Source organism: Phragmites australis, chromosome 2, assembly GCF_958298935.1.
Source record: "Phragmites australis chromosome 2, lpPhrAust1.1, whole genome shotgun sequence".
Lineage (NCBI taxonomy): Eukaryota > Viridiplantae > Streptophyta > Magnoliopsida > Poales > Poaceae > Phragmites > Phragmites australis.
The window spans coordinates 49,609,711-49,636,360 of NC_084922.1; the positions used below are offsets into that span (position 1 = coordinate 49,609,711).

At 42.7% G+C, this 26,650-nt stretch overlaps 4 protein-coding genes, 1 long non-coding RNA gene and 1 other non-coding gene across 9 annotated transcripts; 3 read left to right on the top strand and 3 right to left on the bottom strand.

The window, feature by feature from the left end:
- Positions 1 to 2,663: 2,663 nt before the first annotated feature.
- On the bottom strand, positions 2,664 to 5,628 carry LOC133909532 (uncharacterized). 2 transcript variants are annotated; one of them, XR_009908400.1, is made up of 4 exons: positions 5,117 to 5,628; positions 4,405 to 4,599; positions 3,716 to 4,278; positions 2,664 to 3,309 (listed from the first exon to the last, which is right to left on the bottom strand). XR_009908400.1 is itself a non-coding variant. In XM_062352003.1 (3 exons), exons 1-3 carry the CDS (start codon positions 5,507 to 5,509, stop codon positions 3,880 to 3,882), a joined length of 987 nt encoding a protein of 328 aa, XP_062207987.1. In that variant the 5' UTR covers positions 5,510 to 5,628; the 3' UTR covers positions 3,326 to 3,879. The 2 variants fall into 2 exon arrangements, 1 of the variants encoding a protein (XP_062207987.1); XM_062352003.1 differs by lacking the exon at positions 2,664 to 3,309 and having other exon boundaries at positions 3,326 to 4,278.
- Positions 5,629 to 7,043: 1,415 nt separating this feature from the next.
- LOC133908313 (anther-specific protein RTS-like) lies at positions 7,044 to 7,391 on the bottom strand. The gene has a single exon (XM_062350303.1). It carries the CDS (start codon positions 7,389 to 7,391, stop codon positions 7,044 to 7,046), a length of 348 nt encoding a protein of 115 aa, XP_062206287.1.
- A 690-nt stretch (positions 7,392 to 8,081) lies between these two features.
- TRNAL-AAG (transfer RNA leucine (anticodon AAG)) lies at positions 8,082 to 8,162 on the top strand. The gene has a single exon. It is a non-coding gene; the product is annotated as a tRNA-Leu (tRNA).
- A 3,015-nt stretch (positions 8,163 to 11,177) lies between these two features.
- Positions 11,178 to 12,579, top strand: LOC133909534 (uncharacterized). Its single transcript, XM_062352005.1, has 2 exons — positions 11,178 to 11,611; positions 11,727 to 12,579. Exons 1-2 carry the CDS (start codon positions 11,435 to 11,437, stop codon positions 12,081 to 12,083), a joined length of 534 nt encoding a protein of 177 aa, XP_062207989.1. The 5' UTR covers positions 11,178 to 11,434; the 3' UTR covers positions 12,084 to 12,579.
- Positions 12,580 to 14,870: 2,291 nt separating this feature from the next.
- Positions 14,871 to 25,742, bottom strand: LOC133909535 (uncharacterized). 3 transcript variants are annotated; one of them, XR_009908401.1, is made up of 5 exons: positions 25,594 to 25,742; positions 25,415 to 25,500; positions 19,844 to 20,067; positions 17,754 to 17,906; positions 14,871 to 15,132 (listed from the first exon to the last, which is right to left on the bottom strand). It is a non-coding gene; the product is annotated as an uncharacterized LOC133909535 (long non-coding RNA). The 3 variants fall into 3 exon arrangements; XR_009908402.1 differs by lacking the exon at positions 14,871 to 15,132 and adding an exon at positions 16,530 to 16,816; XR_009908403.1 differs by lacking the exon at positions 14,871 to 15,132 and adding an exon at positions 16,944 to 17,530.
- LOC133909533 (potassium transporter 5-like) lies at positions 19,392 to 25,023 on the top strand. Its single transcript, XM_062352004.1, is given in 10 exon segments — positions 19,392 to 20,003; positions 20,372 to 20,594; positions 21,070 to 21,318; positions 21,628 to 21,678; positions 21,807 to 22,067; positions 22,248 to 22,300; positions 22,563 to 22,677; positions 22,769 to 23,023; positions 23,660 to 24,273; positions 24,275 to 25,023. Coding segments are annotated over 10 exon segments (2,508 nt in total). The 5' UTR covers positions 19,392 to 19,664; the 3' UTR covers positions 24,623 to 25,023.
- Positions 25,743 to 26,650: the final 908 nt, after the last annotated feature.

Here is a 26,650-nt window from a genome sequence, read left to right on the forward strand (position 1 = left end):
GTTATTGATTTTACAAGATTGAACCCTTTTTTAGATTTTTTGTTGAACTGCGCTGAAATTCGATAAAACCGCTCGATAAATCGAGAAAACCGAGCGGTTACCGAGCCAAACCGCTCGGTAACCGACCGAATCGAAAATGCGAGAAAATCGCTCGGTAACCGACCCAAACCGCTCGGTTACCGAGAGGGCAAAAACATGATTTTTTCGCAAAAATTTAAAATTTGCCGAATGAATTTTCTCCGAATTTTTTTGAATTTTTGACCGGTAATCGCGGTTACCGCGGTTTTTCGGTTACCGCCGGAGGTCGGTAACCGACCTCCGGTCGGTAACGCGAACCTTGGTTGACTTACGCAGCATCGACACAGTCTTTGACCATTATTTTTAAAATTTGTATATGTTGACAAAAATAAAGTACGGCGACGTGAAGCAAGTGTACTTTGCGACGAATTTACTGATATCATTATCATATTACGATTATAAATATTTTACTGATAGTCAAAGTGTTAATTTTTTAAAATTTGTATATATTTACGATTTTATATATATATATAGCTTTGATTTTGTGAGATGCTGATTTGGATGTTTTGATTATTTATGTAAGCTGTAGCTGCCACCGGTAATCTAGCGTCTGATGGATCTGCTTCACGTCGCCGTACTTTATTTATATATAGAGAGAGGGAGAGAGTAATACATGAACAAGTTCAAGACCAGTTCCATTGGAGGATGAAAATTGCATGGTCCAGGAAGACCAGCCCAGGTGCCCCAGAAACCCAAGCACCACATGTGCAAGCAGGCAGTGGCTGATGCAGAATTGAATAGACGTCTTTGACGACACTTGGTTCTCTCTACAAACCGATGGTGCGTAAGAGCCTCTCTAATAATCTATGTCAGCTAGCTATAAAAATATTAATATTATAATTTTATCTATATGGATGAGAATTAATATGAAGAGAAAGAAAAATTTTAGAGCTAGTGGACGACTATATTGTCCACTATATTATTAAAGACATGTAGGATATAGAATACAGACTAGAAGGGGTAAATAGGTATTTTTAAAACTAATTGCTAAACGATCAACCAAACTTACTGAAACAAATTAAAGATCACTAGAGCAATATGAAAATAACTAAGAGCTATGTCAATGTTAATGATCCTATAGTGATATGTAACAATTTATATTTTAGGAAGATAAATTGTATAAAGTAAATAGCTCAAAGGATCACACACGAAAATTATCTTGTGGTATCGGTGATTTGCCGATCACCTATAATCCGCGTTGAGGTGAGTTCAAGCTTATAATCGCTTCTCTTTCAAGTATCCAATTCTCACACGAGAAAGAACTCATACCAAGCAACTTGATCTTAAGCCGGAATAGAACAAGAATTATTCAATATCTCGATTTCACTAGGGTAGTACTTTGTCTCTCTGACAAGACATGCTCAAAGCCTCTCACAATCACCGCTATGACTCCTTCATAATCTTCTTTGAAGTGCTCAATAGTGTGACAACCTCCAAACTGTCTAGGAGGTGGTAACCTCCAAGAGTAATAAGTCGATGGTGTTTGCTTAAAGGATCACTAGTGCCTCAATGCTCAAACTTTTCAAAGTTATGTATTAGATGCTCCCACACTCTCAAAAATACAACCACTAAGCTAAGAAAGGGAAAGGAAGAAGACAAGAGTCCAAATGAGTTGCAGTGAAGTGCTAACTTTTTCCTTAAACCAGACAAGCGAATATATATAGGCCATACTCCAAAATATGTCTATTTCTGTTGATTTGACACTTCTGCGATACTGGCAGTTAGAACGTCAGTCGTTTAACAGCTATAAAGTCGTGATGATTACTTTTGATACAGGCTGACGGTCCGACCGCCAACCATCTCGGTCAGACCGTGAGCAGGAAACAGTGTCAAAACTCTCTATTCCCCAGCAATCAGGCCGGCTATGCCCTGCGGTTAGACCGCCAGCCAAAGTAGAGGGTCTGAACCCCTCTGTTCCTTGGCGGTTAGACCGAGCCGTGCCACAGTCAAACCGAGACTGAGGTCCGAACACATCTCAAACATAGTTATACAGTGGCCAGACCGGCAAGGCACTTCAGTCAGACAATGACACTTGAAACTTGAACATAATAGCATTTTCTATATAATGGTCAGACCGGCAATTCCGACGGTTAGACCGTCACAACTCAGAAATACTAAAAGACGTCTTTCTTTAGTTTCTCTCAAAGTAAATTTTCCACTCTATATGAAATGCAAGTTTGAATAATTTTGACACTTTAGATATCTCAATTAAACACACATCAACTCCTCTTAATAGTACAATACTTATCCTATCAATTTGATCAATTTTTTCTTTCTTCTCTAATCTCTTTTGACCGGCAAAAGAAAATACTCATTTGCCTTGAGCTAGCCATCTTTATATTTTCCACATATGTTTCTTCTAGCTTCGCAACAACTTCTTGATTAACTTTTTCATGACTCAAATAAATATATTAATCTATATTTTTTTTATTGATATTAATTATCAAAACATGAAATTGAGGTATAGATGCTTCAGACGCTCTGGCGCATTCAAGACCAGCTAGGCATCATTATGTTGTCTTGTTTCCCGGCCGGCATGGCCCTGCTCCAGATTTTTCAGAACCGGCTGGTATAATGCACAATGAATGCATGTATGCGTGAACCGGCTGGTTTAATGCACAATGGATGCATGTATGGGTATGTGCATCTCATTCTGTAGGGGTTAAGATTAATTGACCGCAGCTGATTTGACCCTGACATCTTCAGCATGCTTGCAGCCAATTTGTCTCCATCTCCAAAGTACAAATCATACACACATGCTTGCTACATGAAAAAAACACTTCACTAGTCTTCAGAGGCTTTAGTCTGAATGATGATACAGTATTGCCTGCACTCGTAGCTTCATCTCGACTGGAGCACAAATGTAAAGGCAAAACCAAGCAAACATGATACTGAGGAAAACTTGCTAGTGAAGTAGCCTAAACCCAATCGAATCCTTGGTGCAATGTGCACTTCAATACAGGTCATTGTTGTAAGCTTGTAGCACAAGAAGGAAGCAGCCAGCTGGTTGCCATTCTAGTGGTCCGGATGAACATTCGGCTTTTACTACATCTGACTTTGTTAATGATCAAGAAACATTTGATAGATCTCCTTAATTAAGAAAATTAGAGGTCATGGGCTTTCCATCAATGTGATATAGTGGTACTCATCAATGATCTTGGCTATCTGCACTTGTCAAATGATTGCTGCAAAACATGCCAGTATGTCACTGGCACCTCAGTCATAAGCCACCTAGATAGATTACATAGACACATAAAAGTAGGTATTAGCAACTTTAACAACAGTAGTTCCGATAAATAAACTATTTACAGCATTCAGTAAAAGAACAAAAGACAATCAACAATCCACTTGGTGTCTCTATCCCTAACAATACTGAAAATACTAAGATTGGTAACTCTTAGTTCTCATAACAGCAAGTGAGCAGCCACCAAACCAGTATGCGCATAAAGATCAAAAGATCTTGAGTACTAAATTTACTACCTGTAGCTAGGAGCAAGAACACGGATAAGGGAATCATCTTAAGCCATCTCCAGCAGGTACTCTAAAAATTCATCTTCTATAATACTATTATAACATCATTTAACATTATTATAGTATTTTCTATTTTTTCATCTTTAACAGTTATCTTATTTCCTACCTTATATTACTCTTCTTCTCCTTTCGAGCCTACAGCCATCCTCTGTAAACAGCACCCACCCTATCACTGTAGCAGTCTGCTGGAGTGCGAAATCCGGCAGCAGAGCGGCAATCTGGCCTGCTACAGTGATGCGGGTGCCTTTGCCTCCTCTGCTGGAGCTGCTCTTAGAAGCTTATCTCACGTCTCTCAGCGAAGAACTTTCCATTTGTTGCTTGTTCATGGGGTAATAGTGCGAGCCATACTCCTGTATCAGCACCTTCTTCGGCAGAAATATTCCCTTCCCAACCAGTCATGGCAGTCTTTACCCAGCCAGGGCAGAAACAGTTAATGTAGATTTTTTGGCCTTCAGGCCGATCCAAGAGCCTCCTTGCCATGAGCCGTGTATAAGCATTAACAGCAAGCTTCGAGACCGAATAGTCCGTGTACATCTGAGGCCACTGATTGGAGGACCAGGTACCTTGCTTGACTTGTTCGAGAAATTTCACGATCATCTCATCAATCAACTGCTCTGACAAACAAGCATCATTTAGCAATTGATCTCTTAGGCTCACATCACCAATTCTCTGACAGGATAGAAAAGTAAATAAAATTATTAAGCAGAAGTGTAATGATGAACGCAATTGCATTATGTGTTCAACAGATTACAACAGATTACGTTGGAAAAATGGGAACCTGTCGAACAAACTTACGTTCCGTCTGCCATTGACTCTACCAAGCCTTGAGCTGACATTCACTATCCGCCCAGCATAAGGAGACGGTTTCATTAGTGGTATCATGGCATCAATCATCCGCTTTGTGCCATAATAATTTGTTTCGATAACATGCTCAGCGAACTCGACAGTGTTATCTGCTCCCTTATTGAAGTTTACACCTGCATTGTTAACCTGTAACCAGGAAACCGGGTTATAAGACATCTAAAACAAATGAACTTCAGGCAAGCATCTGCGAGTTAACGTCTGCATATTAAGGACTTCGTTTCCTACCTGTTTGACTATGTGCAGAACAAAACGGAAAGTCGTATTTCTTCTCGTTTCACGTGTAGGGAACTGAAAACGCATTCTAATCATGGCACTGCAAATGCCCATAAAATTTGTTTTCTTACTTGACAACAATTCAACGACACCAGTCTCTTCTCCTTTTCTACCAATCCACTAGATTCCTCATCTTCCAGAAACAAGCAGAAGGATATGTTTTGATAGTTAAGTTAATTAAAGTTGTTTTTTTTTCTTTTGGCAATTCCTTATCTGCCACTGCGAATTTTTGTCCTGGGATTTTGCACATTTAAAGCGGTACTGGCACGAGAGAAACTATTCGTTTTTTTAGTTTAGTGGTAGCATAGCAGTTGATCACTCGATACGAAGGACACGAGCTGAGCGATAAAGTGGATGAGAATGATCTCACAAGGACATGGATGCCGCCGTGGGTTTGCGCCGCCCAGGCCGCGAAGGCCTCCACCGACGCGGCGTCCGCCACGTCGAGCTGCCGCCACTCCACGCTCACGACCGCCTCGTCAGGCGCCTCCGCCCGGATCTGCTCTGCGGCGGCCTGTCCCCGCAAGACGTCGCGGGAGGCGAGCACGACGTGGAGGCCGTGGCGCGCGAGCTGGCGGGCGGCCTCGAGCCCGATCCCGCGGTTCGCCCCCGTCACAACCGCCACCGCCCGCTCCAAAGTTGGCGTCCCAAGGTGCTCCCACCATCTCTGGTGAGGCTCGTAGGGGACGGCACGGAGGAGGGTGACCTCGCGGCGGCGCTGCTCGCGGCGCTCCCGCGCCGCCTCCTTCCCCTTCTTCCCCATCTCCCTCCCCTTTCCGTGCTGTTTGGTTCCCTAGCCGTTTGGGTAACATGATTTTTTGGCCTAGCCCATAAAACCGTCAAGCCCAACCGGAGAGCTTTTTTATTTTTATATCTCGAAAATCTCATGCTCCTGTCGATAAAAAAATAATACCCTTATTATTCTCAAAATTTAAAACACTATCAAAATAATTATAAACTTTTTGAAAAAATTAGTAAGTAGAGGATACTATAATATAACTTTTTTTAAAAATAGACAGAGATATGATCTATATAATGAGAAACAAATTTATATTTTAAAATATATCATCTATTGAAACAATATCAACTACATTTTAAACGACGATAATAGCCTATTTTTTAAAACAGCCACATATTTTATAATTTGTTATTTTCGGAATATAACAATAAAAATAATCAGGAGTGGAGGCTTCTTTTGGGTGGGCCGGAATCCCAGTCAAGCACGGTGGAACCAGTATGGGCCTTGATCATTGTTCTCTTCACTCATTCTGTTGAAAAAAAAGTGACATATTTTTATTTCCAAGGCAATAAGGCGTCGGTTGACCATGGAGCTTTACAAAAAGAAAACGAAGGGAATTTATAAATTTGATACTGTGAAAATTATCTTGTGAATATTTGTTTGTATAGTTTTTATTCATGAAAATAGCATATTATGTGCAATATCTTTAGTTGAAATGTCACGATCTGGCTATAGCCTTTAATGGATTTTTACCCTGTTTGGCACAGTTGAAATTTATGTATTTTTTTCTGTGAAAAACTGCTTATAGCTTCTGAGAAAAACAATAGGCTTAATTTTTAGGCTCTCAGCACAACAACTTTTCAAAAAAAATGATCTCAACCAGCTTATCAACTGTTAATTCATTTTATCAGAAACCAACTTATCAGAAAAGTCATAAGCCAACAATAAATTTGGTGTTTATTTCAGCTTATCAGCTTTTCTGAGAAATAGAAGCTGCTGATAAGCATAAACAAACATGATCTTTATTTGTCCTTAAAAAGTAGGGCTTTGATAGAGCACCATCAAGGCAGCCATGAATTTATTAAGTAGTCTGATCTTCTCTAAGAGTCCACATCGACAAAGAGATTTAGCACCTTGATGTCACCTCTTCACCACCTTAGAGGTGTAGGTGGTTCCAAGGGTTGGGCTGAACGGAGCCCTCGCCCCGGGAGGGGGATAATTCTCTTGGGAGACCTCTCTCGGAATAAGGAGTGTGTACTATGGCAAGCAAGCATCCCATTGACTCTTCGAAGGAACTTAATTAAGGATGAAGTCATATTGTATATAGTAGAACGATGAGTCGATAAACACATATAGTTATTACACACAACATGATATATAAATTAAGAACGATGATTTAGTTTGCAAGCGATTGGTAGTCTGGAATAATGCAGTACAATCATAGGTAAGGGACGGAGGGGACACATTCTTAGTTATTTCCTTTGCATGGCATGGCGTAGCGTGTGGTAGCTAGCTAGCTAGCTAGTTAACTGGCCGGCCGGCCGGCCGGCCGTGTTGATCAGTCGACGATATCGGTGGAGCAGCTGCTGGCGCAGACCATTGCTTGGTTGGTGCAGCCGAGGAGGCAGACGGGCAGCGCCACCGGGTCGCCGCTGGTCAGCGGCCCGTAGCAGTTGAGCAAGCACGTGGTCACTGCCGTCCCGCAGATGGTCACGCACTGCGTCAGCCCCGTCAGGGGAGAACGGCTGTCGTCGCGGCTGTGGTGGTGGCCGTGGTGGTAGGAGTGGCTGCTAGCGGCGTCCGCCGTGCCGCCAGAAGGCTGATCAGCCGCGTCGGACGGGATCCTCGCGGCGGCGGCGGCGACCATCAGCGCCAGCAGAAGCATCGCCGCCGTGGCATTCTTCATGGTGCCAACCCGTGCCATTCTTGATCGGTAGCACGCCGTGCTTTGACTCTGGAGCTGGTCAAGTAGCTAGCGCGGTTGTGGAGGGTGCAGATTTGCGCTGTGGTGGGTTCGCTTGTGCTTGTGTGTATTTATATACGCGACGAGCTCGAACAGGGTTGCCCTTTGAATCGCTGGGGAGAAGGAAGAAGACGCATGCAGGAGAGATGAGTGAACAGAAACCAATATAACGCAGACCCGTGCTCGCAAGTCGCAAGCAAGCAAGGCAATATGTGTGTGAGCAACAGAAACAGCAAGCACCTGCAGCAGCGTGCCAAACTCTGCGCAACTTGTTCGCTTGCCTGCAGGCCGGGTACTACGTGCATCTCGGCTGCTAATGTAAAGCCATCTGGATGGTTTTGACACTAGTGTCACAACGATCTTCATTTTTTTTTACATCAGTACAACTCATACACGCATGCCACCGTCGTGGTGGGAAGGAACATTTCGCGCACAGAGCCTATTATTTCTGCCTACTCGCGAATTGCATAGCCCAGATCGAGTCTGTCACGACTGAATCGGGTTGAGTTCACAACACGATCCACGAAACACTTGGGTTCTGATCGAGGCGCTTCTCCATCACCGTCGATCGGTGGTACACAGTACTGTTCGAGGAGGATCATACATATTAGTATTTAATAAAACATGCAACAAGTTGAGATGGCCGAGCTGGTCTAAGGCGCCAGATTAAGGTTCTGGTCCGAAAGGGCGTGGGTTCAAATCCCACTCTCAACATATCCTATTTTATTTTATTTTTCAATCAGCTTTTGTTTGAGCTGTTACTCAAACAAACTTCTGTTTTTTAAGGTAAAAAGATTATGTTCACTCGAGAGGGGCACGTACATACAGATATTTTTGGCCATTACAATTGGTCACAATTGTACGCAGAGAGTGATTACTAGAACAGGCCACGAGGCCTAAAAAAAGAAGAAGCTAGAGAGCAACGGGGTCAGCAGACGTCGATGCAGCCAAGGTGGTCGCTCTGTTGTTGCCCCCGCCGCGACGCGCTCGCGCACTCCGACGACGCCTCCGCCTCGCACGCCAGCATCTCCCGCGTGCACCTGTGCACGCACTGCTCCGCCCCCTCGCCGCTCGGCGCCGGCATCATGGCCACGGCGACGGCAAGCGTGAGCAACGCAGCAATCCTGCTGCCAACCTTACCGACGACCATTTAACTCGTGAGCTGCAGGTACGGCGCGCAACGATTCGTGAGACTCCAGCGTGCAAGGCTCTGCTGGCTGCTGCCACGGCGAGATCGATCCGGGTACATATAAAGGGAGGGATACAAGCAGTCCATGACCTAAAAAAGGCCAGCAGGACCCTCCTTTCTATATGGGCCTGCAGGCAACAGTACGAGGTGCAAGTGACGATCCAACTATCAGGCCCATCCATGCGAATCCAACGGCCTGCTTAGCACACAGACTGTCTCTGCACGACGAACTCGAAGCCAGCAACGACGACCAAAGCAAGATAAGTAAGGAAATTTTATAAGATTTCGCGCGAAAGATTTTTATGAGATCTTAATTTACGCTGTCTCTCTTTTGATCCAACGACTAGCGTGTGTAGGAGAGAGTAGAAGATATGTGTCACGTGAGAAGAATAGATTTTTCAAAATGTCGAATCTTATAAAATTTTCTTCCGCAAGCTAAGGTTAGGTTCGGTTCGGTTGAAGCACTGACCAAGTTGCAGCCAGTGCACACTCGTATAGTCACATGAGCTGATGGACGCGCGTGAGCGGTTTGCTTGCTTGCTTCAATTCAATCATCGGATGGGCCTCCAACCCACGCCTCGTACTGGAACCGAATCGTGGAACGCGTCCCAACCGTCGTCGCACTTTGACCGCCCGATCCATCCCAACAGCTGCGCAATCTACGTCGGTCTGTAGAGTTGTAGACTCGGGGGATTTTGCCTTTTTTTCCGTATGAATTTATTAGAAAATAATGTTAAAAAATAGATTTTTTAAGAAGCTATAATTATCAGTATCGCTGTTAAAAACGCAAGACATCGTGATAAGTGGCACTATGTTAATTGTTATGCATAATCTTGTAAAACTAACATGTTAGCTACTATCATGTTAATATCACGACTTGCTATTTAATTATGGCCTCACAATAGACGTCAAATGTCATAGCATAGTGGAGAAGATATATTTTCAGAATTGATTTTACCCATGTCTATTTGTAGAATATGTTTTTAAAAAGATCAAAACGTAAAAATTCCACAAGTCGGCAATATATATTCATAATAGACGTGGATGACGAGGTCGCGAAGGAACGGGTGGGGACCGCAGGGGCAAGCTGGAGGGGCAGTTTGGTCATTTGGATGCGAAAAAAAATCTCTGCAAAAGAGACAGGGAACATGAGATGGTCGGTGCGTCGTGCGTGTCAGGACGATGCTGGCAAAGATCTGGCTGCCTGCATCGCTGGGCACCAGATCCAAGGTGCCTGTCTCGGGAACAAAACTGCTAGTATTTTTTGAAGACCTTTAAACATAGAGAAATAAATGGAGTAAAAGACTATGGAAATCCACAGTGATTTTTTTGAAGAACTACTCGTATGCAAGTAGCAAGAGATCTTTACGGAGTACTCCAGTGACATACAGAGATATCCTTGAGACGCAGCTTTCCATTTTGCAGCATTTCCCATTCGTTGGTCCTTGTAATGTCTGTTCATTTGTAGATAAAAATAATTTGGAAGAAAAATCATGCGTACTCTCTCTTGCTCATGCGTATTTATGGTGCGATTGGTTTTAGGCAAAAATATATGTGATATGCTTATCTCTGTTTTAGAATACGTTTATCTAAGATGTCTATTTGGCGAGATAGATGGAATAATATAGTTTTCTATTATTTAAAATATTTTTAAAAATCAGATGATGCTATCCATCCACGTTCTAACCAAACGCTTCAAAAATATAGATAGCCATCTCTTATAAAACCTTATCCTATCAACCAAACACACTATTAAACACAAAGAATTTCCACATGAGAACTTGCGGTGTTGGGAAGTGGAGGATTCGTTACTTTTTATAATGTACTCCTATATAAAGTTACAGTATAAATTGGTTTACAAGGCTCATAAGAGCACGAAATATAGAATAAGGGACCGATAGATAAGAATATGATGTGAAAACTCGTGAACAAAAGCCTCATTGGTTTAGGCTTTTGGGAAGGTGAGGAAGGTCGAGCATAAAAACATGAGAAGGACAAGTTAGTTTTGAAGGTTGACGATCAACCACAATGGTTCCAAGTTTTTTCAGCAACATTAAAGCCTCACTGGCTCATTGAATTGCGGCTAGACTAAATGGTTAGATATTAATACATGCGTGTATGTATGGTAAGGCACTACGGAGTCGACATGGCCGAACGACAACAAAGATGATATTTTCATCTCTCGTACACATTTGTTTAGCAAAGTGCCCGCGAATAAACAAATACTATCTCGGTTCTTTTTTATTGATAGTTTAGGATATGGTCGCTAAGATACATATTTTAATATTATTTTTTAATTATTTTTAGTAAAATAATTTAAACATACAGCCATATCAAAGTATTTTTCATGTAGAATCTACTCAAATCACTTACATGTGTTAAAAACTAGCAATTTTATGTGTATAATTTGGAGCTAGTAAGAATAGCAAGAAAGTCAAGGCGCGTGAGACTAAAAAAAGAGGCATCGGCACGAGAGGCGTGGTCCACCTGCCCACCCGGCGCCAACTTGGTCGAGTCGAGGCGGTTGGTATATTTGTGGTGGCCGAGGCGGGTCAGCACCGCATTGCCGCCTCCTTCTCACCGGCCTCAAGAAGAAAAGGCAGGCAAAGGCCAAACCATCCCCTTCCTCTCCGTTGCTTCAGTTCGTCCGTTCCATTCCCCTATCTAATCCTGGACGGATCTGGAAGCAGTAGAGAGAGAGGTCGAGATATATAGATAGACAAGGAGAGAGTCAGTCCGAGTCTGAGCTAAAGAAAGGAAGGATTTTTGTCGTAGAGGCAGGATTGATATCAGGAGGATGCCTACGGGAGCGATGAACATGCTGTTCGTCGAATCCTCCTCCGGCAGCGCCTGCAGGGAGGCGGAGCCGGCCGCGGCGGTGCTCTGCGCCCCTCGCCCGCGCAGGGTCCAGGTCCACCCTTGCAGTGCTGACCTCATCCTTGGCCCGCCCCCTTTCCTCCTCAACAACAAGAAGGTACTGTGTCAAATCCAAACGAACACCTGTTTATTTTTATATAATTATTCTCTCTGTTCTTTCCCCCATCTTGTTCATGTTCCCTTACAAAGATCTGTTCTTTTTGGTGTTACAGCACCAGGAAGGAGGCAAGACCAACAAAGCACCGGAGGTAGAGATCGACGGCTGGGCGCTGTTCGGCGGCTCGCCGCCGGCGCGCGCTGACAACCCGCTCGTGCACGACCCCCACTTCCTTCTCAACCAGCGCCCCCAAGCCGCCGCCCGCCCCGACTCGCCGTTGGATCTCGGGATTTTTGACCACCTGAGCCGCAACAACTACAGCCACCGCCCCACGTATATTAGCAGCAGCAGCAGCAGTAACAGTTTTGCCCCGTCGTTCTCGCCGGCCGTGAGGGTCCAGGGGTTCGACGTCGCCGCGTGCCGGAGCTCCCACAGCAGCGGCGGCGGCCGCGTGCTGTCCGCCCGCGCGTGAGTGAGATCCGGCAGCCGGGGCGCCGCCGAACCCACAAGAAGAACCTCAAATCTTGTACAGTTTTCGCCGGCCGTCTAGCGTATTAATCATGCTACGTGTGTTTTGTGGTATATACTAGGGTTTTTATTAACAACAGATCATATAGGGAGGTGAAGGAGTTCAGGAAACTAAGAAGAGTAGATTGATGATTCCGATACACAGGAGGGAGGATCGGTGAAAGGGATAGATGGATTTTTTTACTTCTAATTTTTTGTTTTTCTCAACAAGTTTTCCGTGTCTTGTGAAGTTGTAAACTAGCATCTCTTGTTCGTTCGGCTGAGTCGGGTGTTCTGTATATATCAATCAGCGTTCGTTTAGGAGTCCAACCCAGATGGGGAAGAAGAAGAAGAAGAAGAAGGCTTTGGTTCCTTAAGCTCTGCCATGCAACCATGGTTGTACTTAAAAAATCACCGTGTACATAACATGATTTGTAATCAAATCCGCATCATTTCTGAGATGTTTGCTTCTGCCTGTTCCTCCTTTTTCTATTAAGAGTATCCCCTCTTGTTCTTGCCAAGCGTAATGATTCACCCAACTGGAGATGGTGGGTGCCAGTTCTTCCCACGGGAATTACTCGTATGTCCGGCTGGTTGTTGGCAGAGCAAGAAAGTCGTTTCGTCCTGGACATGTCGAGCTGTTACGAGTCCCACACCAGCTGAGACTTCCTTGCACTCCAGTAATGGTAAGTGGGAAATCAGCGGCGACCTCCGGCTCCGGTCGCCGAGGCTAGCACGCGCCATCGACCGACTCTATCTGAGCCGAGCAGGCACACGCACAAGGACAAGGGAGGGAAGTGGCGTGACGGCCTCGGCTTCGATGGGACCATCCATCCACTGCCGAGGCGAGGACCGCGACCCGTTCGGCCGTGTGGCGCGCACGCCACCACGTAGCACCGCCCGGCCCCCGTCGCCGTCGGCGCACACGCAGGAATCACCGTTCCCGAGCGCGAGAGCCCAAGGGTCGCTGTCCCCCGTCGCGTTCCGCGCCCGGTGGGCGACGACTCGCGGGGTGCGAGGGCCAGGCCCGACGGCAACTTCCCGGAAGCTCGTGCCGAAGCCGGGCGGCAAGGCAGCGTGACGTGACAGCCGCTAATGACGCGCGATTAAGCAAGTCTTGTGCGCTTGTCTGTAGCTGGTCGCCTTGTTCTTCACATGGTTTAGCAAGCATCATGTCTTTACCGCTTGTTTTTCTAGCGAGTAAACGTCCACCTGGTGAGTTTTCGAAGTGTTAACAATCGTCTTGTTCTATATGGGACTCTTTTCTCAAGAGGATTTATTACTTCACAGGGTATTTGTATTTTTTCCTGAAGCAAAGTTGACTCTTGATATTATTATTTTTCGCAAAGGGAAAGGGTTTATATTAGTTTGGAGAAATAGTACATCCCAAAACCCCAAATTAAAAAAGAACCTTGGAAAACAAGAAAAGAACAAGTACAACATATCCAGAATCTCTTGGCATCTCCTTCAGCTCCGTCGATCTCCGCCACTCTACGCCGAGACCGTCGACCAACTCCAAGCATTGGAAACGCTGCAACATCCAGCACTTCGGAACCGTCGCCGAAGCATATCTAAGCCGCTGAAAACAGATCAGTCGTTGCGTCGCCGACTCAAGCACAGGAATATCTGATCCTCCACGATCACATACAAAGAAGCCCGCGGCTCGAAGCTACAACCCATTAAAGGGATGGCAATGAGACCTAATCCCTCCGCAAAAAAGATTAGCCCCACCAGCTGCGACATCAGTGCTTCGGTAAATACAACACACATATCGCACAACCAAATACATACCTTGCACCGCTGGAAAGACAAACAACCCTATTAAAACTACCAACAAACTACTTCTTAAGCTACACGCCAACCAAACATCTATCTGCAGCTTCTCCATCTCCTTCGGTGCTGATGAGGCTGCTAGAGGAGGGGAGTTGACGGGGTCGACGCAAGATCAAGAGGTTGCCTCACGGCCTCCTTGCTCTACTGTAGAAGGGGACGGGCAGCTCCCTCAAGTGGTCTTCGCAAAGCGTCGACTGGTATCAACACAACTTTAAGACGTTTTAAGGCACATGCTAAGGAGCCAATCGTGTTTGTCATATTCGTGTGGTGTCCGGAATATCTACTTGAAGATCAGAAGACGAGGCAGCACTGCACAGTACCCCCTGAACTGGAGTAAAAATGACGGGCATGTCTGGAAAGCACGAATTTATAAGAATCTCACAGTTTCCAATTTGATTCTAACAGAATAAGGAAAAATCCCCATAAACTAATTATCTGTTTGAGGCGACTGTGAATGTCTTGAGGATAAAAACAAGTTCGCGCTGAAAAAATAAAACAAAAAGATAAATCTAAAATACGGGCAGACAAGCACAAATCTTGTTAACTTGGTTGTATACAGAATCTAACGACTGAACTAGTACTAAACTGATCAAGTATTGAAAGGCCGGGCTGTCAGCAGGCTACGATTATTCCGATTATTTTGACCAAGCCATGAGGCCTTGACTAATTTTGTTCCTGGTGATTCAAAAGGAGGAAAAGGCGAGCTTGTGCTCGCGTGCACCCTTCGGCGTTGTCCCACTACGGTCCTCTGTCCTGGATGCGTGTACCATTTCTAATCTCTTTTATTTTTCCTTTTTCTATTAGGCAGGCGAGAAACGAGGCAATTCCAAAGAGATAGGTCATCCATCGCAATTAAGTGCGGTATTGGCGCATACTGATAAATAATTGATGCTATCCTCCAGACCTAATACTGTACTGGGATCAGATCAATGATTAGCTTTTTTGCTACTTTGCATATACGCGATCAAGTTTTTGTTAAATAACACCAACTCGATTGAAAGTAGAAAAATATTTCTCTTTGTTGTTTTTACGATCAAGCTGAAGTTTGAGTTTAGTTTAAAAATAATCAAGCTGAAAATTTGAAGTTCAACCAGGGATCTGGACTCTGACAGGTCGCTGTCGTTCTCAGCATACACATAACTGCTCCAGCATCATCATTGTCAGCATTGAACTACCAAATCCTGGAGCAGTTATAAGCAAAGTATTTCAAAGTAATATCATTAGGGATGGATGTGAAACGATCCCTGTATCCACGCTAGTACAACTTAGTTCGCTTGGTGCTCCATACCCACTTCTAAATATCATGTTTAAGAAATTAGTTGGAGGTAATGCGTTAGCAATGCTGAAATACCGTTTCTATGTTACAACGTCACATATGATCTTTCTCAAATCTTGACTTTGACCTGCTTATATAAATCAATCGAAAGAAACATGATAACTTGTGTTCAACCAAGGTTATCACTTTGGAACCTCACATAGAATTACCTGCTTATAGCTTAGGAGGATACATAAGAATAGGATAGCACTTATGAACGTACAGCATGAGAATACTTATGAACATATAGCATGAGAATAATGGCAGAACAGAATCGTCACTTAGCTACAAGATATATACACATCCGGCTATTACGGGTAGAATTTCATGTGGGATTAGTCAAATATAGTCAAGCACAGCTCAGATGATCTGGTTACCATCACCTTTAACGTGCTTGGAATTACAACGTGCAACACAAAGGACCAGTGATTCACCTAAAGCGAAAACGAAATGGAATTGCTTTGCAGAGGGGGAAAGAACAAAGCAAGAAATCAGCCCACTTGTAAAAGACAAGACACATCCTTCGGAATTCCACTACCAATTGCAGCATAATTCCAGAGGGGGCCACTATGTGTAGTATTATATAAATTCCCTAGTGTTGTGAATGGTGACACTGAGAACGACTTCCATAGGCAACAAGCATATCAAACAAGAGGTTGATCTACGGGGTTCGGTCATAATCTCAAGGGAGTTCAGTCATAATCTACGGGGTCAGGATATCCAAATTCATCTATAGAAGTCAAGATAATTATTTGTGGAAAAAAAGGTGAAATTTGGTTATGTTTTGTTATTGTCAAGTATGCTATAGGATCGAAACCGCCTTTTTACGAACACCCGCTGGGAACTTATCGAGTGGACGACCGCCGGAGCTGTCCTGGATCATCTGGAATTCATAGGATTATATTGCCTTTTCCTAGAAGCAACATGAATTTCATACAGTGCGTTAAGGATTCCATGACTGGGATAATCATATTCCTTTGTCTAAAAAAATGACTGAAGGAATGGAAAATAGGGGTGACTACGGCTGTCCTTGAAGAGAAATCAATGAAAAATGGAATAGATTTGCGTACTACAAAGGAAGGGTGTTGACCACCAGTCAAAGGAAGCAAAAGCTGAAGGCCCAAGCCCAATAAACTGCTCAGAGAATGGGCTTTCTAGCCCACTGGACTAGCTAAATTACCTATCTTAACCATGTGGGCTTCCATTTATAGTTTTGTTGATCATTCAGGCCCGGCGCATTGAATGCATATCTGATAGCTGAGGCAACCCTCACGAGAAACAGGGACTGTCCCAGCTCACAACTAGTAACGGTCTTAACAGTGAAACAGTTATGGGATTAAAATCTTGGAACCCAACGTTCAAATCCTAGCACTTGTTAATATGAGATTAATTGGAACTGCAACGTACTTGATTTTAATGCGAAGATGAAATCTGACAAACAAGCCTATTTTTCATTAGAGGAAGTAAAACCCCAACTATCTCATAGGTTACTGTGTTCCAATTCCAGATGAGAATTTCATGGAAGTCTTTGCTATCGCCGCCCGGGAGATCTGGAAGAAAAGAAATGTGAAAATCTTTCAAAGAGCAAACCCTTTCTTTCCTAAATATAAGAATAGTTTCATTGACACTGTGCACTTGCAGATGCACAAAATGAAATGCAACATGCACTCCCTCCTTTCTCTATGGATTATAGACTCTCTTCTTCCTCCTGTTCTTGCTGAGCTTGCCTATCCTCTTAGGCCTTGTACAGTTTGAATATATTTTTCTTCAATTGAACTAAATAAACACCTTGCAGTAGGGAATTCCCCTACTGGAGTCATTCAAAAAATTCCAGATGAGGACGGCACAACAGCTATGCCGTTGCTTCAACTGACGAGATAAATGAAAATGGGTCAAGATTCAAGAAGGATGGCTGCAACTGGATAGAGGAGTCAGCATAACGGCGAACAATGATGGCATCATACGCACGACGATCAAAACGATCAACCCATCAAAAGCAGGTGCTGAGAATCTCCGGTCTACCGCTTCCACTGATTGCTACCAACGAAAGAAATGCCATAATCAGCACGTAATTCCCTAATTTTCCATGCGTAATTTTATTCAGAAGGGGGATTGGAAAATGGGGCGAAAGATGCCAAGACAGGACATTCTTATCATCCCACACAAGTCTTGTAGACGAATGCTGCATAGGCTGCATCTATCAAGTCAGTAATCGTCATCATGTGTTTTGCCCTGAGTTCGTCCAAGAATGCGCTTTCGACGCACTGATGAGGACAATTTTAACAGAAACCAGGTTAATTTGCATAATTGCACGTGCAATGGAACTACGGAAGTAAAATGAGACACTTAACATTAGGCGTTTACGGTTTAGGTTTACCGGTTCTTAATCTACTGGCCATGCCCACGTAATAAGAAAAGACTAAAAAAAACTTTGGAAAGTTTTACCAAGACTAGATGCGGCTAAGTAAACGATGAGCCAAGACTTACCTTCTAAATTGCGCACATGGTCAAAGATCTTGTCCCTTCAATTACTAAAGCGGTCAGTCCTTTGGAGGACTTCACATACATAGACACGTATTGCGGCCTTGCGGGTGGTATATTCCAAATGGCACCATCACGAAGACCTTTCTCCAACGGATCCTGCACGAGAAAGAATAGTCAAATCCATGGTGTAGTACAGCACGAAAGGGAGTTAAAACTACCAAGTTGCTCAAGATAAGCCAACAGTATTGAAGATTTGAAGTCAATACCATTGGCAGCCACTTTAGGCCGGCACACACTGTTCAAATTTCCTGTCTGCGTACTTATTGATAACGAAAAGACTAGTTTGCCTAAATGAATTTCCAAATTTCAATAACTAGCATTTTCCCCTCAAAATTTCAGCAACTAGCCTTTTCCCCTCAAATTTTCAATAACTAGCCAAGTGAAGTTCAGAACAAATGATAGGCAGCTGTGTTGCAGTCAGAATTTTGTTTTCATACAGTCCTAATAGATCTGTCGAGAAAGGGCAGCAGCTGGATGGTGAAGGTAGCTCAGTGTGCGCAAGAAGGAACATTTTCCGTCTGTATGCATTCGAAGTTTCAAACACAATTACCCTTTTAGAAATTTCATGAAGGATTAGGATTTCTGCAGAAATCATTTATATACGGCTCAATATGATAAGTTTATACATGTTATCTAACCAGGTGCTTATGTTCTAACGGTATTGAGGAGACACCAAAACTTGGCTTCTTTTCGTTATCAATAAGTAAGCATGGCGGAAGCTGGAACTGAAGTGCTACGTTGCCGATGCTTGCGAGGAAATTTTTACTGCATGCTATTTGGCACTTACGAGTAACAAGCGCTCACAAAGAAAAGTTACCACTATAAAAACCCTAAAACGCAGTCAGTTCTATTAGAGTCATCACAGTCGGTTTTCAAAAACTAACGACTATATATAGAAAGGGCTATCACAGCCAATTCTTTGCTCCAATGCCTCATAACTTTCACAGTCCGTTCTTAAGGCTGCCCTACTGGATCTTATCCCAGTTGGTTCTTGGTTAGCCACAACCAACTGTGCTAATCTAAGTACCATTGTCGGTTCCATCCAATAAACGACTGGGATAAGATCCAGCCGGTTCTTATTCACAACCGATTGTGTTAATCTATGTACGTACCATTGTATTTTTTTCGAGTAGCTCCTGTTTAGACCGAGTAGAGCTACCCGAACAATAGTTGTCCGGTCTAAACAGGAGCTACTCGGGTGCAGCGGCCATTTTCCAAGATTTTGGTGGAGGAGGCTTTAGTTTTTTTGTGATGCAAGGTAAGTAGCATTGATCTAGCTATCTTGATTCCATAGATTAGATCAAGAATTGTTAGTTAACTAGGATTGGGTATAGTATGAGATGCATCATGTTTAAGCCATTTAGAGATTGGATTTTAGATCAAATTCTTGTTACATGGTAGATATCTATAAGACTCTAGCCTTCTAGCCATGTGGAGATCCTCAATTTTGCTCCAATTTAATGTCTAGATCTAGATCCAATTTAAAAAGGTTCATGAATGGAGAATTTATTGCTTCGAACTGACTGCACTCAAGCGATTGTGATAACCGTATTATCACAGTTGGTTCTAGCCATCAGCCGTAATATCACAGTCGGTTCTAGAACCAATTGAGATAATCATTGATTATCATAGTTGCTTGAGTGCAATCGGTTAGTGATAGCAGTTCGAACCAACTGCATTGGTCTGATTGAAGTAGACATGCAATCCCCCATAGCCACATTCCTGGCTTATGTAAAGCAGATCACAAGATTCATGATTGCAGCATTGAATGAAGACCTTGGCAAGCGAAGCGAACGATACCAGCATTTGACTTGACCAACATGCAATGAGAAATCCGTTTGTTGCACGCGAATCATGTCTATCCCAGAACATGCTCATACTGGTCTTAGAAAAAGAGAAAAAGCACACGTTCATACTCCAGCATTACAAGTCAGGCACCAACGGCAGCAAGAAGGTAACTGCCTAGCATCATGCTTGGCCCCACCCAGTATGCCTATAAAAGCTAAAAGGTCGGCCAGAGCAAGACTCCATACCTTCAAGATGGCTGAACCTCAGCACACCAATGGAGCTACTCACGGTGATTCTGGCTCTGCATATGCAGCAGAGAAAATGCCACCAAAGAGGCTACAGAGATTTGATTCACTGCATATGGAAGCTGGAAAGATTCCTGGTGGCCAAACACATGCAACCAAGGTATGTTCTCCCCTTACTCTTCTTCAATCAGACAACAATCCTTATTTTGCTTAAAGTTGCATAACTGCATGGACATTTTTGAATTCTCGTCAGTATAAGCACATTTTCAATGTTAACAAGAATTCTCACATAAAGATACCATTTTGAACTAAACAATTCCAGATAGTATTTTTTTTGTGAAGCACGGTTCTACTAGAACAAAAGTAACTATTGCATTATCATGTTCGCCGCCATCTTATGTGAAGAAACTAAGCATATCACTATCTCATCTGCTTGATCATCTAAGGATTGCATGACTAAAAGTGTAGGATCTGCTTTTTTTTTAGGCAAATGTAATTTGATTTGGAGTTTGCACTTTGATATCGAAGGTTGGCTGGGCGACCACACTACACTTGGCATTCCAAAGCATAGGTGTTGTTTATGGGGACATGGGGACTTCTCCTCTGTATGTTTTCTCCAGCACCTTTACAAGCGGGATCAATGACACAGATGACCTCCTTGGAGTCATGTCTCTAATTATCTACACTATCATTCTCCTTCCATTGATAAAATATTGCTTCATTGTCCTGCGAGCTAATGACAACGGTGATGGTAAGTATATATGTTCCATACATCTTCTCAGCGCAACTTATAGTATGGCTATAGACAAGCGTTTTCAAGAACTAGAGAAGGTGGTGCTTTTACAAGCAGTGTATTGTGTACAAAAAAAGAAAGGTTAAAAACAACTTTATATAGAAATTAATTTTCACAAAGGGCCATAGGAGCAAACATTGAGAAATCAACTAGACATAAATTCTCTCACCACATCGGTTTAGCCTGTAGAATCTTTTTTTAAATGGTATAGTAGGTTTCCCACTACTGAGAATATATTAAACATAACTACATAAAGATATATAAGTATGTACAGAGACTGTAGTATCTCTCAGAATATATGTAAAAATCATTAGCAATGCTACGGTCGCAAGCAGCACATAATTTGCTTTTAAAAAACTTAAAAAGCACTACAGGCAAGCATTATTTGTTTCATGAGAGAGTTGACATGTATTATCAATGTACAATCTTGCAGGAGGAACATTTGCACTTTATTCATTGATATCTCGGTATGCTAGGATTAGCTTGATACCCAATCAGCAGGCCGAAGATGCAATGGTCTCTCGCTACAAGTTAGAGTCCCCAACAAATCGTATCAAGAGGGCTCATTGGATCAAGGAGAAGATGGAAAACAGTCCAAAATTTAAGGTCATGCTTTTCCTAGTGACAATCCTGGCAACATCCATGGTGATCGGTGATGGTGTGCTAACTCCATCTATGTCAGGTGAGTTCAGTCTCCTTTTTGTCTTTGCTCATCTCTGGTAAGAAATGTGCTTACAAGGGATAGTTGAAATACACGTGGATTCTTAAAAACTGTAAATCAGGATATCTCTTTTTATGAACTAATTCCGCACATGCTCATGCTAAAAATGTCATTTGAGTTAAAATATGGAAGAGGGAAACTGCCATTCAGAATAACTTAACAGAGAGCTATCATCCTGCTAGGCGATACAATGTTCATTGGCCACTAGAATATATTTATAAGGATAATTGTTTTTGAAAGGAATTAATACGTTTTTTTGTTATTTTGCAGTGCTTAGCGCAGTTGGGGGGATCAAGCAATCAGCTACGTCCCTGACTCAAGGTATTCCAATCTATGCATTTCATTGTATACCAGAGAGAGTTATATACTTATATACTTATATCAGTTTAAAGAACTTGAGTACTATTTGTGATGACAACCTAATCTGACCTTTTTGACCCCATCAACAGGACAGATCACTGGCATCTCAATAGCCATTCTGATTGTCCTCTTTGTTGTTCAGCGCTTTGGCACAGACAAAGTTGGTTACACATTTGCCCCTATAATCTTGACATGGTTCATCTTGATTGCTGGTATTGGAGTGTATAATTTGTTCAAACATGATACTGGTGTTCTGAAAGCATTCAATCCAAAATATATTGTGGACTATTTCAAAAGAAATGGAAAGCAAGGCTGGATTTCTCTTGGAGGTGTTATTTTATGCATTACAGGTATATATTTTTGTTCCCATGAGTCCGTGACAGAACTCTGCAGTATACCCTGATCTCTACGAGATCACCTTAATATTTTGCCAGAAAATTCTTGGACTTACATATTGGTATTGATAGCAATAAAAAATCTATATTTTTATCAAAAGTTTTGTAATGTGTATTGTGTCTTTTATAAAACAGGAACGGAGGCAATGTTTGCCGACCTTGGTCACTTCAATGTGAGAGCCGTTCAGGTAACTCCTGGCCTTTCATTTTCTGAATGCCTGCAGCCCTGCACATACAAACTACTGACCCATGGAGAAAACAGATTCTGACCAGCTGTGCTTATGGATAAACTCCTTGAGTGCGTGGAGAAAATAGTCCTAAAAAATGAAGAAAACAAAACTATTTTCATCTCTCACTGAAGTAGTTTGAAGTTTTAACTTCGAACTTGTTATTCTTGCTTTTTGTGTTGCTTCAGTTAGACATTTCAGATAAAGTTTTATTGCGCTACAGATTGGCTTTTCAGTAGTTCTGTTCCCTTCAGTACTGCTGGCATACATTGGACAAGCTGCATATCTTCGTGTCTACCCAGAAAATGTTGCAAATACATTCTACAAATCACTTCCAGGTAAGAACCTGTATGGATCAACTAAGAAATGACATGAGTTAGGCATTGAAAGATTAACATTTAACGATGAACTCATGAATTTTGTTGTCAGGTCCGTTATATTGGCCAACTTTTGTGGTGGCTGTAGCCGCTGCTATAATTGCAAGCCAAGCTATGATATCTGGTGCCTTTGCAATTATTGCTCAGTCCCAAGTTCTAGGTTGCTTTCCACGAGTTCGTGTGACCCACACTTCAACAAAGTTTGAAGGGCAAGTCTACATCCCGGAGATCAACTATACATTGATGATTTTATGTGTAGCTGTTACAGCTATTTTCCAAACTACAGACAAGATTGGCAATGCATACGGTAAATTCTCAACTCTAGCAACAAGTATCCCCCCCCCCCCCAGCCCGAGGTACAAACAAAGGAAAAAAATATAATGCAGTACCTGAAGATTCATTTTCTTTATGAGATTAAGACACTGAGTTTCTATTCTTTCTTGACAATCATCTGTTTGCTGCTGTTTCTCTTAGTTTTCCATAACTCATACCAATTACTTTAAGTAATTTAATGTCGCAGGGGCTTCAATACAAAAAAGCTAAAGTTGCTCCAAACTTGATAGGTGCCCTCATCTATCTGCCTAGATTGCAAGCAAGTCGTAAGCACTAATAGCCTGATGCTATTTAAGCTTCCAAAAGCAGAAGAAAAAAAATCATCCTAGCAAACACTATGGGGATCAGTAGCCATCTAGCTACTAAGTAAGATGTGACAGTGTCTTTGAAGGCAATTTGACAAAATCTAAAAAGATTAGTGCCATTTTTCAGTGGCATCGTGATCTGTCCAGCATTTTCTTAGAGCAAGTAGGGACATGATCTGCTAGCTTATTCTGATAACATTGGAAATCAAACAAGAATGCTCCACATCCCAAAATACACTGTCTTATTCCATCCATGAATTATCAGATATATGATCAAATATTCATACCATCATCATATTATGCAGGTATTGCTGTTGTCTTTGTGATGTTTGTAACAACACTTCTAGTCACTCTAGTAATGGTTATGATATGGAAGGCAAGTCTGCTATGGATTGCACTCTTTCCAGTAATATTTGGCGGAGCAGAGCTCATATACTTATCTTCGGCATTCTACAAGTTTACTCAAGGAGGCTACTTGCCACTAGCTTTTGCGGCGATTTTGATGTTTATAATGGCCACATGGCATTATGTCCATGTTCATCGATACAACTATGAGCTCCAGAACAAGGTATCAAATAATTATGTGGCAGAATTAGCAACAAGGCGACATCTTGCCAGGTTGCCAGGAATAGGCTTTCTGTACTCTGAACTTGTGCAGGGCATCCCACCCATACTTCCTCACTTGGTAGAAAAGGTGCCATCCATCCACTCAGTTCTTGTGATTGTCTCGATAAAGTACTTACCGATCAGCAAGGTAGAAACAAGCGAACGTTTCCTCTTCAGATATGCAGAGCCAAGAGATTACAGGATTTTCCGATGTGTGGTGCGCTACGGATACAATGATAAAGTAGAAGATCCAAGAGAATTTGAGGGCTTACTTATTGGTCATTTGAAACAATTTATCCATCAAGAATCTTTCTACCCGCCAAGGAGGAGATCATTCAACAGAAGAATTAGGAGATGCAGTGGAGCCTTCTGTTGGAGCTCAAGAGGCAAGGTTGTCCAAAAGTTTTTCAGATAGAATCACTGCTGCTCCACCAAATGAATGCATTGATGAGATACAATTAATTCAGAGAGAGATGGAGGATGGTGTTGTCCATATGCTTGGAGAAACTAATGTGGTGGCAGAACTAGATGCAGATTTCTTTAAGAAAATAATAGTTGACTATGCCTACAATTTCATGAGGACGAACTTCAGGCAACCAGAGAAGATAACATGTGTCCCTCATAACAGACTGTTACGGGTGGGAATGACATACGAGATCTAGAGCGACGTTGGACTTAGTACAATACCACAATTAGATCAAAAGACTCAGAGGATTAACTACTTGACAACAGAGTAGGTGTTTTCAATATCAAATCAGGAAATGCAAACGCAGACTGAACTGAAAAGTAAAGGATGGAAGGGCTCTATTCATAGAGGTGGAGAAACTAGAGTACATGTAATGGGTGCCTACGACATAAATGTTTGTAAGAAAAGTATGTGTAGTGGTTGTGCTCGTAGTGTGATTGATACCTGTGTTCTTTTGAAAATAAATGAAGGTTTTAACCTATTGCCAAAAGGTAAGATGGAGAATACTTTTTTTAAATTTTTGGTAAGTCATTCAATACTGTGTATAAAACATGTCCCGCAGATCGTTGATTGTAAGTGGCGTTATGTTATTACTAATTGTTAGTACTTCAAAGAATCAAACATGATAAAACGGAAAGACCAACTTTTGCCTTCGAATTTTAAGCTCCTGTAGCAGTAGACATTTTACAAAAACAAATGTGGACAAAAACGCACATCAATTTTCACCACTGATGATTCTATGGGGGGGGGGGGGGGAGGATTCGCTGCTGATGATTCAAGGCATCGAATCAGCAGGTGAGAGAGGAATATACACAAGCAGAAATTTATGCATAGAAGTAACTCTAACCTCTCAACCAGACGCATGCACAATTGACACAAGCATTAAAATGGTGATGAAACAAGGCATCTGAGGCGGGCATTTTATCGAACAGTTGAGCGGCAACAGGCGAGAGAAGCTAAAAAAATGCGACACTTCACGAGATCGTACCTTGGCATTCCATCCCAACCGATTCACATGCTCGAGCAACCATTGCTGCTACGTCTGGTACCTAATCCACCACTTATTTTCGGCGACTGAGCAGAGTTTCCAACGGATTGATTGTGTCAGGGTTCGGCCAAAAAAAAGGAAAGGGAAATAACGGCAGTGAGTAAATGAGAAAAGCAGACCGGCGATCATCAGCGAAGGCCGTGAGAGATTGGAGTGATCGCCGCCGATTGCCACGGAGGCGCGGTGGAGAGAGAGATTCCAAACTCGCGCTAGCAAAATGCAACCGCGCGGCGGCACGGAATGAAATCTCAAAACACATTGATGTGGGCTTGGCCTGGAGCAGATCTACGTATATGGGGCCCCACCTGGCTTCTTCTGTCCCATGGGGCAATGTACGATGGGCCTAGACTTTTTTTTTTTGTGTAAACTCTTTTTACTATAAGTCTATAACTCATCAGTGGCGAGAATTTTAGGTGTGTTTGTGACACTAATCTGTATTGATATTTGTGAATTTTTTTTCAACAAAGAGCTCAGCTATAACAACATCTGGGATTTTTAGGTGGTCCTGTGACACTCAAAAACCCACTAGTTCTGCCTATGTAACCCATATCCATATGTTTAAGTTTTTTTTTATCTCTCTCTGTGAAAAAAAAAAAACACTTTGCTCCTCCCGGTAGAATTGCTTGAAAGTATATCCATCTACAACGCTAAGACTTCTTAAACGAGGTTAAAAAGGTGCAATGCACATCTACACTCAGCGGCGGATCTTCAGGGGGCGGAAGGAGCTCTAAGCCTCCTCTAGCTGCTGGAACACAAGAGAAAACAATGTTGGAGGAAAAGGAACGAGAAGAGCTAGAAGAAAGAGAGGAGCGAGAAGAAGAGAACCTCTTCAAGTTAGCTCTGGGTCCACCACTATCTACATTGTACCTTCCTAGTTTTAGACTTGAAGGACATCAGGAACAAAGAATCAGACAGGGCTTTTTAGACTTGAAGGACACCAGGAAAAAGGATCAGACAATCGGGAGTCAGTTCAGAATTCAGACCGACCGACATCGTCTCTTCGTGCATGCATGGCAAGCAAGTCAGATTCCACCGTCCTGTTTCTTTCAGAAGTCTGGTAGACCACGATCTAGCTCCTCAGTCGCAGCATGCATACAGACAGTGGCGAAGCCTAAGTAAAACAGATCCTGGTGTACCATTTGGGCAGACATATAGCAGATATAGCGGTATGTATAC

Excerpts from the sequence above, each read along its gene's own strand:
- LOC133909532 (XM_062352003.1), bottom strand. The coding sequence starts at position 5,509 with ATGGGGAAGAAGGGGAAGGAGGCGGCGCGGGAGCGCCGCGAGCAGCGC. Across the intron at positions 4,600-5,116 it reads ACGGCGGCATCCATGTCCTT|GTTAACAATGCAGGTGTAAA; the intron begins GTGAGATCATTC and ends TCCTGGTTACAG. Across the intron at positions 4,279-4,404 it reads GAGTCAATGGCAGACGGAAC|AGAATTGGTGATGTGAGCCT; the intron begins GTAAGTTTGTTC and ends CTATCCTGTCAG.
- LOC133908313 (XM_062350303.1), bottom strand. The coding sequence starts at position 7,391 with ATGAAGAATGCCACGGCGGCGATGCTTCTGCTGGCGCTGATGGTCGCC.
- LOC133909534 (XM_062352005.1), top strand. The coding sequence starts at position 11,435 with ATGCCTACGGGAGCGATGAACATGCTGTTCGTCGAATCCTCCTCCGGC. Across the intron at positions 11,612-11,726 it reads TCCTCCTCAACAACAAGAAG|CACCAGGAAGGAGGCAAGAC; the intron begins GTACTGTGTCAA and ends TTGGTGTTACAG.